This window comes from Manis pentadactyla, chromosome 8 (assembly GCF_030020395.1).
Source record: "Manis pentadactyla isolate mManPen7 chromosome 8, mManPen7.hap1, whole genome shotgun sequence".
NCBI lineage: Eukaryota > Metazoa > Chordata > Mammalia > Pholidota > Manidae > Manis > Manis pentadactyla.
In genome coordinates, this window is record NC_080026.1 from 48,517,683 (window position 1) to 48,536,926 (window position 19,244).

The 19,244-nt window shown below is 41.3% G+C and overlaps 1 protein-coding gene across 1 annotated transcript in view; it reads left to right on the top strand.

Moving 5' to 3' along the window:
* The window catches only part of DISC1 (DISC1 scaffold protein), a 561,660-nt gene that overhangs the window by 258,834 nt on the left and 283,582 nt on the right, over positions 1–19,244 (top strand). The window contains 2 exon segments of the mRNA XM_057505361.1: positions 13,985–14,039; positions 18,194–18,296. Of these exon segments, the coding sequence (XP_057361344.1) occupies positions 13,985–14,039; positions 18,194–18,296 (158 nt within the window).

Sequence of the window (19,244 nt, forward strand, 5' to 3'; positions counted from 1 at the left end):
TACATTACATCCCGGTTACTTATTTATTTTACAATTGGAAGTGTGTTTATATATATATATATATATATATATATATATATATATATATATATATATATTGTGAGGGCATCTCTCATATTTATTGATCAAATAGTTGTTAACCACAATAAATTTCTGTATAGGGGCGTCAATACTCAATGCACAATCATTAATCCACCCGAAGCCTAATTTTCGTCAGTCTCCAATCTTCTGATGCATAACGAACAAGTTCTTACATGGAGTACAAATTCTTACATAGTGAATAAGTTACATGGTGAACAGTGCAAGGGCAGTCATCACAGAAGCTTTTGGTTTTGTTCATGCATTATGAACTATACACAGTCAGTTCAAATATGAATATTCATTTGATTTTTAAACTTGATTTATATGTGGATACCACATTTCTCTATTATTATTATTTTTAGTAAAATGCTGAAGTGGTAGGTAGATACGAGATAAAGGTAGAAAACAGAGTTTAGTGTTGTAAGAGAGCAAATGTAGATGATCAGGTGTGTGCCTGTAGACTATGTGTTAATCCGAGCTAGACGAGGGCAATAAACATCCATGTATGCAGAAGATTTCTCTCAGAACATGAGGGGGGAGGTTCTAAGCCTCACCTCTGCTGCTCCCCATTTTCTCAAAAGATGGCCCCCTGCGACTGTGCCTGTCTTAGGTTGTTCCTCCCTTGAGGAATCTTACCCGTCTCTGGCTAACCAGTCATCATCCGGGGCCATACAGGGAAATGTTAAGTTGGTAAGTGAGAGAGAAGCCTTATTGTTTGAAAAGTTTAGCTTTTTACTTCTTTGCATATTTATGCCCTGTGGCTTCTATGCCCAGCATTTGTCTTGAGGTGTCTTTACCACTTGGAAGAATTATGATACTCGGTAAATTTGACATGTGGCACGAGTTCTATTTAAGGGTTGTAATTAGGAAGGAAGAAGAAAAGCTATAGAAGTAGCAGGCAGAAGAAAACCTGGGAAGATTGATTATTTCTTTGACATATCTTCTTGTAGAGTAACTTCAGCATGGATAGGTTTTAAACTACTAATTAAATTGTGCACACACATTAACATAATAGGAATATAGTTACCTAACCAAAGCATACCTGTAATTACCAGCCATCTCCAGTGAAACCAAGAAAACCAGTTAGGCACCTTAGGCATTTGTGAAAACTAATCTATGATATGGTGGATATTGTCCGACTGAACTTAAACAGTCTGAGAGAATTCAGATAAACTAGAACAACCCGTTCCTGGGGACTCTTCATATCCCATATGTTCTTTTAATGATAAATATTCTGTGGTTGTAAGATTTTGGAGTGCTACAATTTGCACTTCTCCTAATTCTTGGTTGAGTTCCAACAGTATAGATCCAGTCAAATTTTTGTTTTACTGTATGCACAGGCCAGCTTAGATATCTCCTTCATCATTCCCATGGCAAGTCCAGGAACTGGTGGGATGAGTGCATCTACACCTGTGACAGTGCGTGGATCTTTGTTGGAGTTTTTTTTTTTTTGCTGATCATCTTCTGTCATGAGTCTTCCCGAGAGTGCTGATTTTGGAAGTTCTTTTTCATATCATATCTTAGTTCATTTTCAGGGTAGCCAAATTAGGCTTTGATCCTCTGTATAAACACAAACAGACCCTTTGCCTACACTTTTATATGCCCTTTATATCATTGTTTAGAACTCATTAGAGGTCACCACATAGGAACTGCTTTTTTTTTTTTAATCATTAATCTACACTTACATGACGAATACTTTGTTTACTAGGCTCTCCCCTATACCAGGTCCCATCTATATACTCCTTTACAGTCACTGTCCATCAGTGTAGCAAACTGTTGTAGAATCACTACTTGTCTTCTCTGTGTTGTACAGCCCTCCACTTTCTCCCACCCCGCTATGGATGCTAATCTTAATACCCCTCTTTTTCTGCCCCCCCTTATCCCTCCCTACCCACCCATCCTCCCCAGTCCCTTTCCCTTTGGTACCTGTTAGTCCATTCTTGAGTTCTGTGATTCTGCTGCTGTTTTGTTCCTTCAGTTTTTCCTTTGTTCTTATATTCCACAGATGAGTGAAATCATTTGGTATTTCTCTTTCTCCGCTTGGCTTGTTTCACTGAGCATAATACCCTCCAGCTCCATCCATGTTGCTGCAAATGGTTGGATTTGCCCTTTTCTTATGGCTGAGTAGTATTCCATTGTGTATATGTACCACATCTTCTTTATCCATTCATCTATCGATGGACATTTAGGTTGCTTCCAATTCTTGGCTATTGTAAATAGTGCTGCGATAAACATAGGGGTACATTGGTCTTTCTCATACTTGATTGCTGCATTCTTAGGGTAAATTCCTAGGAGTGCAATTCCTGGGTCAAATGGTATGTCCTTTTTGAGCATTTTGATGTACCTCCATACTGCTTTCCACAATGGTTGAACAAGTTTACATTCCCACCAGCAGTGTAGGAGGGTTCCCCTTTCTCCACAGCCTCACCAACATTTGTTGTTGTTTGTCTTTTGGATGGCAGCCATCCTTACTGGTGTGAGGTGATACCTCATTGTAGTTTTAATTTGCATTTCTCTGATAATTAGCGATGTGGAGCATCTTTTCATGTGTCTGTTGGCCATCTGTATTTCTTTTTTGGAGAACCGTCTGTTCAGTTCCTTTGCCCATTTTTTAATTGGGTTATTTGTTTTTTGTTTGTTGAGGCATGTGAGCTCTTTATATAATCTGGACGTCAAGCCTTTATCGGATGTGTCATTTTCAAAGATATTCTCCCATACTGTAGGGTTCCTTTTTGTTGTATTGATGGTGTCTTTTGCTGTACAGAAGATTTCAGCTTAATATAGTCCCACTTGTTCATTTTTGCTGTTTTTTTCCTTGCCCGGGGAGATATGTTCAAGAAGAGGTCCCTCATGTTTATGTCTAAGAGGTTTGTGCCTATGTTTTCTTCCAAGAGTTTAATGGTTTTGTGACTTACATTCAGGTCTTTGATCCATTTTGTGTTTACTTTTGTATATGGGGTTAGACAATGGTCCAGTTTCATTCTCCTACATGTAGCTGTCCAGTTTTGCCAGCACCATCTGTTGAAGAGACTGTCATTTCACCATTGTATGTCCATGGCTCCTTTATCAAATATTAATTGACCATATATGTCTGGGTTAATATCTGGATTGTCTAGTCTGTTCCATTGGTCTGTGGCTCTGTTCTTGTGCCAGTACCAAATTGTCTTGATTACTATGGCTTTATAATAGAGCTTGAAGTTGGGGAGTGAGATCCCCCCTACTTTATTCTTCTTTCTCAGGATTGCTTTGCCTATTCGGGGTCTTTGTGGTTCCATATGAATTTTTGAATCATTTGTTCCAGTTCATTGAAGAATGTTGCTGGTAGTTTCATAGGGATTGCATCAAATCTATATATTGCTTTGGGCAGGATGGCCATTTTGACGATATTAATTCTTCCTAGCCATGAGCATGGGATGCGTTTCCATCTGTTAGTGTCCCCTTTAATTTCTTTTAAGAGTGACTTGTAGTTTTCAGAATATAAGTCTTTCACTTCTTTGGTTTGGTTTATTCCTAGGTATTTTATTTTTTTTGATGCAATTGTGAATGGAGTTGTTTTCCTGATTTCTCTTTCTGTTGGTTCATTGTTGGTATATAGGAAAGCCACAGATTTCTGTGTGTTGATTTTGTATCCTGCAAATTTGCTGTATTCTGATATCAGTTCTAGTAGTTCTGGGGTGGAGTCTTTAGCATTTTTTATGTACAGTATCATGTCATCTGCAAATAGTGACAGTTTGACTTCTTCTTTGCCAATCTGAATTCCTTGTATGTTTTTGTTTTGTCTGATTGCTGTGGCTACGACCTCCAGTACTATGTTAAATAACAGTGGGGAGAGTGGGCATCCCTGTCTAGTTAACGATCTCAGCGGAAATGCTTTCAGCTTCTCGCTATTCAATATAATGTTGGCTGTGGGTTTTTCATAGATGGCCTTTATTATGTTGAGGTACTTGCCCTCTATTCCCATTTTGCGGAGAGTTTTTATCATGAATGGATGTTGAACTATGTCAAATGCTTTTTCAGCATCTATGGAGATGATCATGTGGTTTTTGTCTTTCTTTTTGTTGATGTGGTGGATGATATTGATGGACTTTTGAATGTTGTGCCATCCTTGCATCCCTGGGATGAATCCCACTTGGTCATGGTGTACGATCGTTTTGATGTATTTTTGAATTCGGTTTGCTAAAATTTTGTTGAGTATTTTTGCGTCTACATTCATCAGGGATATTGGTCTGTAGTTTTCTTTTTTTGTGGTGTCTTTGCCTGGTTTTGGTATTAGGGTGATGTTAGCTTCATAGAATGAGTTTGGGAGTATCCCCTCCTCTTCTATTTCTTGGAAATCTTTAAGGAGAATGGGTATTATGTCTTCCCTGTATGTCTGATAAAATTCCGAGGTAAATCCATCTGGCCCGGGGGTTTTGTTCTTTGGTAGTTTTTTGATTACCGCTTCAATTTCGTTGCTGGTAATTGGTCTGTTTAGATTTTCTGTTTCTTTTTGGGTCAGTCTTGGAAGGTTGTATTTTTCTAGGAAGTTGTCCATTTCTCCTAGGTTTCCCAGCTTATTAGCATATAGGTATTCATAGTATTCTCTAATAATTCTTTGTATTTCTGTGGGGTCCGTCATGATTTTTCCTTTCTCGTTTCTGATACTGTTGATTTGTGTTGACTCTCTTTTCCTCTTAATAAGTCTGGCTAGAGACTTATGTATTTTGTTTATTTTCTCGAAGAACCAGCTCTTGGTTTCATTGATTTTTGCTATTGTTTTATTCTTCTCAATTTTATTTATTTCTTCTCTGATCTTTATTATGTCCCTCCTTCTGCTGACCTTAGGCCTCATTTGTTCTTCTTTTTCCAATTTTGATAGTTGTGCCATTAGACCGTTCATTTGGGATTGCTCTTCCTTTTTTAAATATGCTTGGATTGCTATATACTTTCCTCTTAAGACTGCTTTTGCTGTGTCCCACAGAAGTTGGGGCTTAGTGTTGTTGTTGTCATTTGTTTCCATATATTGCTGGATCTCCATTTTGATTTGGTCATTGATCCATTGATTATTTAGGAGCTTGTTGTTTAGCCTCCATGTGTTTGTGAGCCTTTCTGCTTTCTTTGAACAGTTTATTTCTAGTTTAATGCCTTTGTGGTCTGAAAAGTTGGTTGGTAGGGTTTCAATCTTTTGGAATTTACTGAGGCTCTTTTTGTGTCCTAGAATGTGGTCTATTCTGGAGAATGTTCCATGTGCACTTGAGAAGAATGTGTATCCTGTTGCTTTTGAATGTAGAGTTCTGTAGATGTCTATTAGGTCCATCTGTTCTAGTGTGTTGTTCAGTGCCTCTGTGTCCTTACTTATTTTCTGTCTGGTGGATCTGTCCTTTGGAGTGAGTGGTGTGTTGACGTCTCCTAGAATGAATGCATTGCATTCTATTTCCTTCTTTAGTTCTATTAATATTTGTTTCAGGTATGTTGGTGCTCCTGTATTGGGTGCATATATATTTATAATGGTTATATCCTCTTGATATACTGAGCCCTTTATCATTATGTAATGTCCTTCTTTGTCTTTTGTTACTTTCTTTATTTTGAAGTCTTTTTTGTCTGATACCAGAATTGCAACACCTGCTTTCTTCTCTCTGTTGTTTGCTTGAAATATCTTTTTCCATCCCTTGACTTTAAGTCTGTGCGCGTCTTTGGGTTTGAGGTGAGTCTCTTGTAAGCAGCATATGGATGGATCTTGCTTTTTTATCCATTCTATTACTCTGTGTCTTTTGATTGGTGCATTCAGTCCATTTACATTTAGGGTGATTATTGAAAGGTATGAATTTCTTGCCATTGCAGGCTTTAAGTTTGTGGTTACCAAAGGCTTAGGGTTAGCTTCTTTACTATCTTACTGTCTAACTTAACTCGCTTGTTGAGCTATTATAAACACAGTCTGATGATTCTTTATTTCTCTCCCTTCTTATTCCTCCTCCTCCCTTCTTCATATGTTGGGTGTTTTGTTGTGTGCTCTTTTTAGGAGTGCTCCCATCTAGAGCAGTCCCTGTAGGATGCCCTGTAGAGGTGGTTTGTGGGAGGCAAATTCCCTCAACTTTTGCTTGTCTGGGAATTGTTTAATCCCTCCTTCATATTTAAATGATATTCGTGCTGGATACAGTAGTCTTGGTTCGAGGCCCTTCTGTTTCATTGCATTAAGTATATCATGCCATTCTCTTCTGGCCTGTAGGGTTTCTGTTGAGAAGTCTGATGATAGCCTGATGGGTTTTCCTTTGTAGGTAACCTTTTTTTTCTCTCTGGCTGCCTGTAATACTTTGTCCTTGTCTTTGATTTTTGCCATTTTAATTATTATGTGTCTTGGTGTTGCCCTCCTTGGATCCCTTGTCATGGGAGTTCTGTGTACCTCTGTGGTCTGAGAGGCCATTTCTTCCCCTAGTTTGGGGAAATTTTTAGCAATTATTTCTTCAAAGACATTTTCTATCCCCTTTTCTCTCTCTACTTCTTCTGGAATACCTGTGATTCTTATATTGTTCCTTTTCGTTTGGTCACTCAGCTCTCTTAAAATTCTTTCATTCCTGGAGATCCTTTTATCTCTCTCTGCATCAGCTTCTCTGCATTCCTGTTCTCTGTTTTCTAGTCCATTAATGGTCTCTTGCATCTCATCCATTCTGTTTTGAAGTCCTTCCAGAGCTTGTTTTATTTCTGAATTCTCCTTCCTTAATTCTTGCATATTTCTCTGCAAGTCCATCAGCATGGTTGTGACTTTTGTTTTGAATTCTTTTTCAGGAAGACTGGCTAAATCTATCTCCCCAGATTCCTTCTCAGGGGAAGATTTAGCAGATGCCGAAGCTGTCTGGGTTAGTCTTGTCTGGATCATATTTTTTTGCCTTTTCATGTTGACAGGTGCTATTGACTGTCAGCTGGGAGGGCCAAAATTTTCACTTGCTACTGGCCTTTCTTTACTGGGACAACTGCGACCTCAAGTGGCTTGTGTTGGGTAATTGCGTGTAGAGTGGGTCTTTGTGTCTTGCCTGGCCGGAAGGGAGAAATTTCCCTTTCTGTGGGCGGAATTTGTCTCAGGCTGCTTCTCTGCTTTCGCAGCGCCCGGTGGGGTAATGGATGGGGGGGCTGCTTGACTGTTTGCCTCCGTGAGGGGTCTCAGAGCTGTTGCCCAGGGGGTTAGTGCATCCGGTTTTCCCTGTAATTTCCAGCTGCTGTACTGTGACCTGGGTTGTTTCCGTCAAGCTGTTAAGTCCCTGTCCCTTTAAGACTTTCGAAAAGCCCCCGCTTTTCTTTGTCACAGGGGCATCAGCTTCGTCACCCGCTCAGAGGTCTTACTCCCTGTTCTCCCAGTATCCAGGGCCCCCTGGGCACGTACTGTGTCTGCGCTCTGGCCCGTATGGCTGGGGCTGGGTGTTCAGCAGTCCTGGGCTCCGTCTCCCTCCCGCTCTGCCTATTCTTCTCCCGCCGGGATCTGGGGGGAGGGGCGCTCGGGTCCCGCCGGGCCGGGGCTTGTATCTTACCCCTTTCACCAGTCGCTGGGTTCTCGCTGGTGTAGCTGCAGTCTGGCCACTGTCCTGCGTCTTCTGGTCTCTCTTTTAGGGCTAGTTGTGTTTGTTGTATTTTCAAAAGTATATATGTTTTTGGGAGGAGATTCCCACTGTCCTACTCACGCTGCCATGTTGGCTCCGCCTCAATTCTTTGTATTTTTGTGGTGTCCATCATGATTTTTCTTTTCTCATTTCTTATTCTGTTTATGTGTGTAGATTCTCTTTTACTCTTAATAATTCTGCCTAGAGGTTTATCTATTTTGTTATTTTTTCAAAGAATCAGCTCTTGGTTTCATTGGTTTTTTTTCTATTGTTTTATTCTTCTCAATTTCTTCTCTGATCTTTTTTATGTCCCTCCTTCTGCTGACTTTGGGCCTCATTTGTTCTTCTTTTTCAAGTTTCAATAATTGTGACGTTAGGCTATTCATTTGGGATTGTTCTTCCTTCTTTAAATAGGCCTGGATTGCTGTATACTTTCCTCTTAGAACTGCCTGTGCTGCATCCCACACAGGTTGGAGCTTTGTGCTGTTGTTGTCATTTGTCTCCATATATTGCCTGATCTCTGTTTTAATTTGATCATTGATCCACTGATTATTTAGGAGCATGTTGTTTAGCCTCCATGTGTTTGTGAGCCTTTTTGATTTTTTGTACAACTTATTTCTAGTTTTATACCTTTGTAATCTGAGAAGTTGGTTGGTAGAATTTCAATCTTTTTGAATTAACTGAGGCTGTTTTTGTGGCCTAGTATGTGGTCTATTCTGGAAAACGTTCCATGTACACTTGAGAAGAATGTGTGTCCTGCTGCTTATGGGTGTAGAGTTCTGTAGATGACTGTTACATCCATCTGTTTTAGTGTGTTGTTCACTGTCTCTGTGTTCTTACTTATTTTCTGTCTGATTGATCTGTCCTTTGGAGTGAGTGGTGTTTTGAAGTCTCCTAAAATGAATGCATTGCTTTCTGTTTCCTTCTTTAATTCTGTTAGTATTTGTTTCACATATGTAGGTTCTCCTGTGTTGGATGCATAGATATTTATGATGGTTATAGCCTCTTGTTGGGCTACCACCTTTATAATTATGTAATGTAGTTCTTTATCTCTTGTTACTTTATTTGCTTTGAAGTCTATTTCATCTGATACAACTATTGCGACACCTGCTTTTTTCTCCCTATTGTTTACATGAAATATCTTTTTCCATCCCTTTACTTTTAATCTGTGTATGTCTTTGGGTTTGAGGTGAGTGTCTTGTAAACAGCATATAGATGGGTCTTGCTTTTTTATCCATTCTATTACTCTGTGTCTTTGGTGCGTTCAGTTCATTTACGTTTAGGGTGATTATTGATAGATATGCACTTATTGCCATTGCAGGATTTGGATTCATGGTTACCAAAGGTTCAAAGGTAATTCTTTACTATCTAACCATCTAATTTTAACTCACTTATTACACTATTATAAACACAATCTGATAATTCTTTATTTCTCTCCCTTCTTTTTCTTCCTCCTCTACTCTTTATATGTTAAGTGTATTATTCTGTATCTTCTGTGCTTCCATTGACTGATTTTATGGACAGCTGATTTTATTTTGCCTTTAGTTAGTGTTTGGTTGGTCTACTTTCTTTGCTGTGATTTGGTTTTCTCTGGTGACATCTATTTAGCCTTGGATGGAAGGAGTACTTCCATCCAGAGAAGTCCCTTTAAAATACATTGTAGAGGTGGTTTGAGGGAGGTTAATTCCCTCAACTTTTGCTTATCTGGAACTTGTTTAATCCCTCCTTCAAAGTTAAATGATAATCTTGCTGGAAACAGTATTCTTGGTTCAAGGCCCTTCTGTTTCATTACATTAAATATATCATGCCATTTTCTTTTGGCCTGTAAAGTTTCTATTGCAAAGTCTGATGAAAGCCTGATGGGTTTTCCTTTGTAAGTGATCTTTTTTCTCTCTTTGGTTGCCTTTAATACCCTGTCCTTGTCTTTGATCTTTGCCATTTTAATTATTATATGTCTTGCTGTTGTCCTTCTTGGATCCCTTGTGTTGGGAGATCTGTAGGAGTATTTCCTTCCACAAATTGAGGACGTTTTCAGCAATTATTTCCTCAAATACACTTTCTATCCCTTTTTCTCTCTCTTCTTCTTGTACCCCTATCATGTGAATATTGTTCCATTTGGATTGGTCACACAGTTCTCTTAATATTCTGTCATTCCTAGAGATCCTTTTATCTCTCTGTGCCTCAGCTTCTCTGTATTTCTGTTCTCTGACTTCTATTCCATTAACAGTTTCTTGCACCTCTTCCAGTCTGCTCTTAAGTCCTTCTATTGATTGCTTCATTTCCATTATCTCCCTGCAGACTTCATCCCTTAGCTCTTGCATATTTCTCTGCCGGTCCATCAAGATGGTTATGACTTTTATTTTGAATTCTTTTTCAAAAAGATCGGTTATATCTATCTCGCCAGGCCTTCTCTCTGGCATTGTTTGAGTGATTTTGGACTGGAGCAGGTTCTTCTGCCTTTTCATGGCAATAGAAGTGATTGCCGGCCAGTGGTGCATGTGTCAGCTGCGAGAACCAAGTCCCTTCATGCTTGCTGGTCACTTTGCCCTTTGCTGCTCGTGCTGGTTACCTGCACACAGGGAGCTGTCTCTGGGTTAATCCCCTGAGCTGCCATGGATGGGGCGGCCCTTGGGATGGCCTAGAGCACTGCTGGCGGTAGCAGGCATGCTGTGTTCATTTGTGAGAACTGCACCCCTTTGTGCCTTCTGGACTTAGCCCTGGCTTCCTCTGTCTGTGCCCAGCAGTTACATGCTGGCACCAGCCTCTGGGTCTGTCCCAGTTAGCAGTGTGCTAGGAGACGGCTGTGTGGTTGCTGTGGGCAGGGCTGCTCCCTGGCTGGTCTGCAGCAATGGCGCATCCACCAGTTTACTTGCAGTGTTGTCAGTGGGGGGAATGAATGGCAGGCTGCTTATCATTGTGAAGGGCCTCAGAGCTGCGTTGCCACCCTGGGGTTAGGGTGCCTGAAGTTCTTTAATATTCCCAGCCTGCTGGGCTGAGTGCACTGGGGCAATTTTGTCCACCTGTTAAACCCTTGTCCCTTTAAGAATTTCAAAGTGCTGGCTTTTCTTTTGTCCCAGGGGAGTTGGCTGTGGGGTACAGTACAAAGTCTCAATCTCGAATTTTACTTTTCTGTTTCTCTAATATCCAGTACACCATGCGATGTGTGTCTGTGCTCCCAGTGTAGATTAAAGGGCTAGTTATTTAGCAGTCCTGTGCTTCCACTCCCTCCCCACTCTGACTCCTTTCCTCCTGCCAGTGAGCTGGTGTGGGTAGAGTGCTCGGGTCCCACTGGGTCACGGCTTTGTATCTTACCCCCTTCATGAGATGCTGAGTTCTCACAGATGTAGATGTAGCCTGGCTGTTATACTGTATCTTTTGGTCTCTCTTTTAGGAATAGTTGTATTTAGTGTCTTTTCAAAAATATATATGGTTTTGGGAGGAGATTTCTGCCGTCCTGCTCACACCACCTGCTTGAATGCCTCCCTCACTATTTTATATCTTACAGTTCTGTATAAAATTTTGTTTGAAAGAGTTTTACTACTAAAAATAGCTTGAAAACCACTGCATGGTATACAGATTATCCATATTCTTGTATCCCCCGAAATTCCTTTCATTCTGTGTCTGCCCCAGGGATGCAAGTAATGTGAATATTAGCCTGAGCAGAACCTTCCTCACAGATATATTAGGAAGGTACATCTGTGAAAATAATATAGCATAAATTAAATATAAATCAAATCAAATATAAAACAATGCATTAAATTATCTGCATTACTGCCTCCCTACTCTAACATGGATATCTGAAAGGAGAGTAATCTTCTTTCTGGTATTGGGTCTGATCTGAGCCAGTCCATGAATTGTGTCAGCCCCTGGAAGATGGTGGTTGATTCACCGGGTGTCAGCTAAGGGCACTGGTGTTATGATTAGCTAGATTTGCAGTGTGAGCAAGTATGCCCACTACCTAGCTGTCTTGTCAATGCCTGAACTAGTCTATGTGTGGCGGGGATAACCTGCTTGTAAGATACTATTAATGCTCAGAGAGGAACAACTTTGTGGTGAACCAATTACTGAAAAGTCCTTAGTTGAATGGACTCTTGGAGCCTGGCAAGGGGAGAGCATTATTGCCCAGGGAGCCGTGACAGTCTCATAGGGCAGAGAGCAACAGCTCAAAGCTAGTGCTGCTACTCAGACCAGAGGCACACAAGCTCAGGCTCGTTTTTCACACCCACTGCCCTCTGTCTCCAACTTCTCAAGTGGCTTGGTCTGCTTCTGCTCTCCGTGTTAGCATGCCACTTAGACTGACCTCCACTCAATAGACCTCAGCTTGACTGGGGCCCCCCTGTCTGTGAGTGTAGTAAAGCAGAGGTGACTCTGTTTTGATGTCACTCCAGGATATCTATGTTGAAACGAGCTTGTCTTGTTCTCAGAAATCACAGTTTGGTAGAGATGATAACATTCAAATCCAGGGCTCACAGTGACAATCAGCAAACTGAAAACCTTTCTCTGCTGCCTTGCAGCCCCTGCTATAGAAGCTCGGCCTGCCCCTCCATACAGATGCCCCTAAAAATCTGACCTTCCCCTCTGCAGCTCCCCATTTTTCCAAGTGGCCACCTCTCTTCTAGTACCTGTAACTTTTTTTTTTTCGCTTTGCGCCCCTGTCTAGCAGCAGGGAGCTGTGGAGGGCGAGGGTCATGTCCATGCTCTAAGTTCTTAACTTACTGGATGCCCAATATATTGTGGGAGAACTGATGTGCTTGTGAGGGAATGAATAATAAGGAAACGATAAAATGAATAAGTGAAAAGCTCCTGGTCAGACAGTCTCACTGCTTTTCAGATCAGCATAATCAAAGGACCCACTTTCTTGTCTCCTTCCTGACTCTTCTCACTCTGGGTAGATCTTGGACCTCACAAATGGTTTTTTGCTGGAGGTGCCTACCTGGTTTGTCACATTCAGTGTGTCCCCTCCAGATCATTTCTTATACTGCTGCCCAATTAGTATTCCAGGATAAAACCCATTTCTTTTGTGCTGCTCAAAAATGGAAGGGTTTCCTGTTGTCTGTGGGTGAAGCTCAGAACCCTTTACCATGACATTCAGTACTTACTATATCTTGTACTTGATTTTCTTTAAAAGTTATTGTGTTTGTAAATATTCCAGACACATTAAAAAATACAACAGATATTCATTTACCTACTACTGAGATTAAACAAATATTAACATTTCCCCCATTTATTTCCCTAAATGGATACTAACAAACATTCTAGATGCAGATAGAAATAACCACCCCCTTTTAACTTCTCTTGCACAGCTTGCCATGTGAGCCATCTGGCCCTGTTGGATTCATCTTCTTCTCGAAATGTCATGCTTCCTTCTTTTTTTTCTTGAGGCCCCCTTCACTCTCCACCTCTGCCAGTAAGCTTTCCTGCCAACCCACCAGTTTCTAAATTGCTGCACAAGTCCACTGCTCTCTTGGGGACAATATTCTGCCTGTACAGTTTTCATGTAGCAGTCTGATACCAGCATTGGGTGTCTACTCCCCATATGGTCACTTGTTCATCTTGCTTTATGTTATTGTCGATGGTCTGCATGTACTTCTCTCTTAGACAGCAATGTTGAGAATAAGATCTGAGTCTTAGTCTCATTCACTCACTCACTCATCTCATGGATGTTCACTGTGTGCTCACTTAAAGGCTCAGGATTGTGTTACACACTGAGGACACAGGAGTGAACCTGACTGTTGCTGTGATTGTGGAACTTATATTCTAGGGGGTGGAGAGAGAAATTATTCATGGGATAAATAAATGATCATGTCAGGTGAATAGTGGTAAGGAGAAAACCAAAACTGGGGAAAACTTAAAGAGCAAGGGAATTTTATTTTATATATACATTCAACATCTGCATCTCCTACATTCTCATCTCCCTGCCAAATGTACACAGTGCTTACTACCTATTTGTTGAATTCCACAGTGTACCCAAATAGATGATATTTGACCACCTGCTTCTGAAGCACTGCCTGTGTTGACCAACCTTCCTGGAGAGTAGTTCATCCTTTCCTGCTAGGAGCAGATCTGAGTTGTGCCTCCACCCTATCAGTAGATGCGTCCTATGGAAATAATAACAGATTGTAATACTAGCTTAAGTAGAGCAAAATAAAGTAGGGAAAACCTGTTTCCCCGTACCATTCATTCCATAGTCAAATGGAACCAGTTTGGCATCATCTTTCTTACCGTTCTTCAGCCTTTGGGATGTTGTTAGGTTCACTGTTTCGCAGTGTTTCTGTCTGTGGTGAGATCAAATTATGACACCAAAGAGACCAATGTCCTCTTTCTGATTCTTCTAGCCTCCAGGAAAGGATGAAATCCCTCAACTTGTCACTTAAAGAAATCACTACTAAGGTAAGTGCTCTTATATGCCCATTTTCTAAAAAAGTCTCTGAAGTTTTCTTTTACCTTAACTTCATGTCTCGATCACAGAACACAGGGTCTGGAAGAAACATAGGTTTTGCAAAGCCATTCTGCAGGCCAAGAGATGAACTCAGAGAGCCAGGGGTGAGGACTGCTCCCATGGTGGGGGTCCTGACTTGTGGTGCCAGGGGGATGGACTGGTTTGACTTTGGCTTTAGAAGGAGCTGTCAGGTCAGTGAATGGAAAATGCCACTGTGCATAGTCAAATGCCTTTGCTGCAAAAGGCTTTCATGATGGAAGTAAACTGAGAAATGCGTTACTTTGCCTCCCAGGAGGGCAGAGTTCAAATTCCTCCCAGACATACAGAAATGGTAGAATAGGTGGTTTTTTGTATTTTACTCTTTAAGTTGACTTCAGAATCATTTTGCTTGTTGAATCTGCCACTTACATTTCACATCAGGACCAACTGAGGTCTGTGTAGACAGAGAGCACTCTCTCATTATTTCCTGGGAGCACAGAGCCAATTCAATTGCATAGCCAGTGTGTGGTTGGTTAGGAGAACCTCAGTTTACAAAATAATACCTCCCCCCACAGAGAGAGTTATATCAGCTCACTTATTGACCAGCTGTGAACTAGGATCAATTATTCTGTGAATTATTACTAAGTGTGTGGCAGAGAACTGGGTATGAATCATTAATTATCTGCATAGATGTGGGGACTGCAGTGGTTTTAAGATGCTCTCTCTAAAAACAATGACAACAGGTTTCTGAGCAGAGAGCAAAGCAGAGGGGAGCCCCTGGTCTGCAAGGACTTTTCCTGTTCCCATCGCCCAGGGGAGGTCAGGAAGTCCTGCTGACAGCGGATTGCCACAGCCAAGCAGAGACTATGGATCTGGCTTGAGCAGAAATGCTTGGTTACTCTGCCCTGTCTTAGGTTTTGTGTCAAAGTCATTTCTGAAGACATGAAGTGATGTTGTTGAAAATCACACAGCAGATGTTTGATGGACAATTATGCCTTGCATAAAACTGGGGCTTCCTGGTAGGATTAAGTCTTGTCCATAGACAGCCTTGGAACAGAGACCTGGGGAAGACAGAGATAAAAACCTGCTTCACCTTCCAGAGAACTTCCCATGAGCGTTGCTCACCCAAAGGACAGCAGGATGAGACTCCAGGCCCTGCTTTGTTGGGAGCTGTGTGAAGCCCTGCATCCCCAGGGCAGACCTCTGGCAAGGGCTTTTATCTTCAGCTCCTATGCTGAGCAGAGCTGAGGACTTCCCCCTGCCCAACTGCAGGGACAAGGGAGACTGACTCAGTTTACCAGTTTGGTTGTATGCAGTAGGTGGAGAGTTTAGGGAGCAGCCCTGAATTTCCACCATACCAGTCACACTGATATCACTCACTAGAATCAAGGCCCTGTCAGTGTCTGCCCCTGTGACCTCCAAGTGGAGCCACTAGGGCCATGGAGAGAAGCCGAGGTTTCCCAGATGGGGTACGTGGTAGAAGGATGCCTTCTCTATTTTCTAGTGTAAACAAGTGCAATTTATCAGGTGCATCCTAATTTCTGTGTAGAATTAAAAGGTGGAAGCCCTCTTGGGTTTGGGTGTATCAAGTATGAGAACCTACTTTGTGCGTTATCATGGATGGATCTGTTTCCCAGCAATGGGTATGCAGCTATGCATATTATGTAACACTGTCGTGGTTACGTGTGTGTGTTGTTCTGTATGGCATTTTGTACTGTACACACACATACACACATATGCACGCCATATTGGGGTTTGCTGATGATCCCCAGTTACGGTGAAAGCTATGGGGTTTGTCCAAATGCCCAAAGTGGTAATTTTCGCTTTCTTTGCATACCTTCTCCAGTGCATTTGCCAAAACGTGTAATTCCCTTGCTTTTCCATAAGATTTAGGAATTCATGCCTAAGGTTTGAAATGTAAAAGTTCCATATGATAATGAGTTCCTCAGGGTCCAATTTTATTTGGAAATAAAAAGGCACAGATTTTCTGGGGTATGGATGTATGTGTACAGGTGGGTATGCATGTGCACACATATGTGACCATGTTTGTGTACAGGGGCACATATTAGTCTACAGAGAATTAAAACAAAGCTGCGTGGTCACACCAAACAACTCTCTCTGCTCTGGAGTCCTCTGAGTGGTGACCTTGAGGTAAAAGTTGCACCTTGGCACCATTTAGTGCATTAGATACACAGATCTGACGTTCACCTGGCTCCTCCCTCAAGGAGAGATGGAACCTTCTTTCTACTTATCACATTTCTTTGACTCTTATGGGTTACCCAAACCAAAGTAATTAAAGGATAAGTGAGAGGGAAGAAACAGTTGGAAATAAATGTGATATGTGGAGATTGGTAGATGTTATATTATATCCAACAGTGCCCCAACGAATGCACATTGCAATTTAATAAGAAGATTTAGGGAGATTGTTTTATATTAATAGTGGCAGCTTAAAGATAGATTTACTCAATCAAAAAAGTGAAACTGACCCAGTTATGATTAACAGCTACTGTTAACTAAAATCAGAAATGCTGGGCAGACATGATGGGACATAAGAATTATGGCTGGTGTTACAGAGTTGACAGAAATGCCCACTGACTTCGATGACACCTTAGGTGAATGGAAGGGGATGTGCCAGTCATTGGGTATGAAGCCAGCCTTAGACTGAGGGCTGGGGGGAAGGTGTCCAGAGCATCTTTCCTTTTTCTCCTAGTCTAACACCCTGACAAATCTCAGGGCTCTTAGAGGCACCACTTTGGGCACATGGTACAAGCTTTGATTTAGAGACCACCATGCTGCCACCTTCATCCTGAAGAGTTTTATAAAGAGATTCGAGATGTTACAGTTGTGTAATGGAAAAGAACATGTTTATACGTTTAAGGCCATGGGAGAAGTGGTGTAACATTTTTGGCAGGATGGGTGAGGTCTGCTCTGATTCTAAAAATAATCTCAATTTCAGTCTGAGATAAGCAACATGTTTCAAGTTGATGGTATCTAGCAAGATCTAGATTCTTCTGGAGAAATTGTTTTATATTATCTCTGGGCTCCATGAACCCAGCTAGATTAATTTGTTTTTGGATGGAATCTTAGATTTTTAGCAAGAAAAGAGGGATGCTTCTAGGTAACATCCTTGGTGGAATGTCCCAAAATATCTCCACACATGCATCCACTGTTATTCAACTGGGCTGTATGCCTTTGTTAAACTGGAAGTTTTTCTAGGTAACTCATTAATCTGAATATAGAGATCAGTGGAATATGAGATTTTCACTTTAAACAAGACAAATTGTGTGATGTTGGAGTTTCAAACAAAATAAAAGTGAACCCAAGACATTTGGAAAAAAACTGAGATTTAAGAATTTTGCTGTGTTTGAAAAAGCCAAAATAAATGTAGGAAGTGTTTGAAGAATCCTGGAAAAATAAACAGTACAACCTGCAAACCTCCCTGAGAATTCCCTGTGTATTTCTCAAATCTGACTTACCAACAAATGTCTGCCCTCAAAGTGTCATCATACAGCTTCTAATAAGAATTAAATTTAGTCTGCCTCTTTCCCCTTGATCTCATTGGCTGTGCATCTTTATTTACTGCCTACTATATGCCAGACACAGAACAAATTCCCTGCATGCATAGAGCTTGTATCCTAGTGGAGAGAGACAACAGAAAAACAGAGATAAAAACTGTGTGTCAGCTGAAGAGGACACCATGGAAAAAAAAGGCGGCAGGAGGGAGGATTCAGGAGCAGGCTGCTTATGTGGTTAATCAGGAAGAACTTTCTTCCCAGGTGTGAGGGGACCAAGCCTCCTGGGCAAGAGTATTCCAGGGGAGGTTGTAGGCAAGTGGTGACGCTGGTGCTCGCCTTGTGTAGTTAGCTCCTGTCAGTCTTGGGTTTTGGTGTGGTGAAGGGTGTGGGACCTAATGTTGGAATACACTAGTGCCGGCTTTACTTAGTTCTTTTCTCCCTCTCTCCCTCCTTCCTTTTTTCTTTCTTTCTTTTTGCATTGCTTGCTTTTTAAGAACTCTCCTCCAGTTACTCTTTATCACCCCTCTTAATTACTTATGAACCCAGAATTTTCTGGCCTTCTGATTTTTGCCTGAATGAATGCTGGTTCAAGGCTATTTCTCTTTCTCTAGGTGTGTATGAGCGAGAGACTCTGCAGCACTCTCAGGAAGAAAGTTCATGACATTGAAACCCAACTACCTGCGCTGCTTGAGGCCAAGATGCTGGCCTTATCAGGTACCTGGAAATGGGGAGACACCGAGGCAGCTGTAGGGTAGCTGCCATCACCATACCCATAGCCCTTTCTCTGTCCTTGTGTCACACACATCTTGGAGCTTCTCTAAAACCCATGGAATAAATGGGCAGCAGGGTCTCCTTACAAAGGGATGAATAAGTCTATCAAAACTACATCTGCATGCATACTATAATACAAGTTATTTGTGTAGGTTACATTTTGGGGCTTGTGGTTCCAGGGGTGAGCTGTGGTGCAGAGATTAGAGGTGTTCTGCAGGCCATATATTTCTCTGCTGTATTTCCATGGCCTGTGTGTCTGTGGACTACAGGCAGAAAGAATGATACCACAAGACAAAGAGATATAGTCAGGTTAACTAGTTGATAACGTATTATAGATATTTGGAGGATTCTTAGTGGATCACAATCCCTCCTTAGTCTGGTAGCTATTAAGGGATATATTTTTCTATTAATTAGTAGATTGAAAATATGAGTCTCTGTAAATAGTATCCTACCTTGTATCATTTGAATAGTGCTTTTAAGCATTCCTCTCTCTCGCTTGTTTTTTAATTTTTGCAACAGCTACATTCGGTAGGTGGGAGAGATGCTGTGTCCCAGTAAACAGATGGAGAGATTGGGGCCCTGGGGCCGGCCCTGTGGTCGAGCTCACTCGATTAGCTAAGTGGTGGTGTCCCAGGAGCTAGAGTCCAGGTGGGACGTATGGATTTTTAACCCAGTTATGTAACAGCATTCTTTGAGTATTCTCTAAGTTTTATAGGTCAGATGAACCTACAGCTCATCAGCTTCAGAATAGTCATAAAAATTTAACAAAAAGGTATAATAATTACATGTATGGGTTTTAAATGGCATTTTAAGAAGGAATACAATAATTGGCAGCTTCTGCTCTTCAGATCATTAAACAACCAATGTTGGCAGCTAACGAGCAATTTGGTT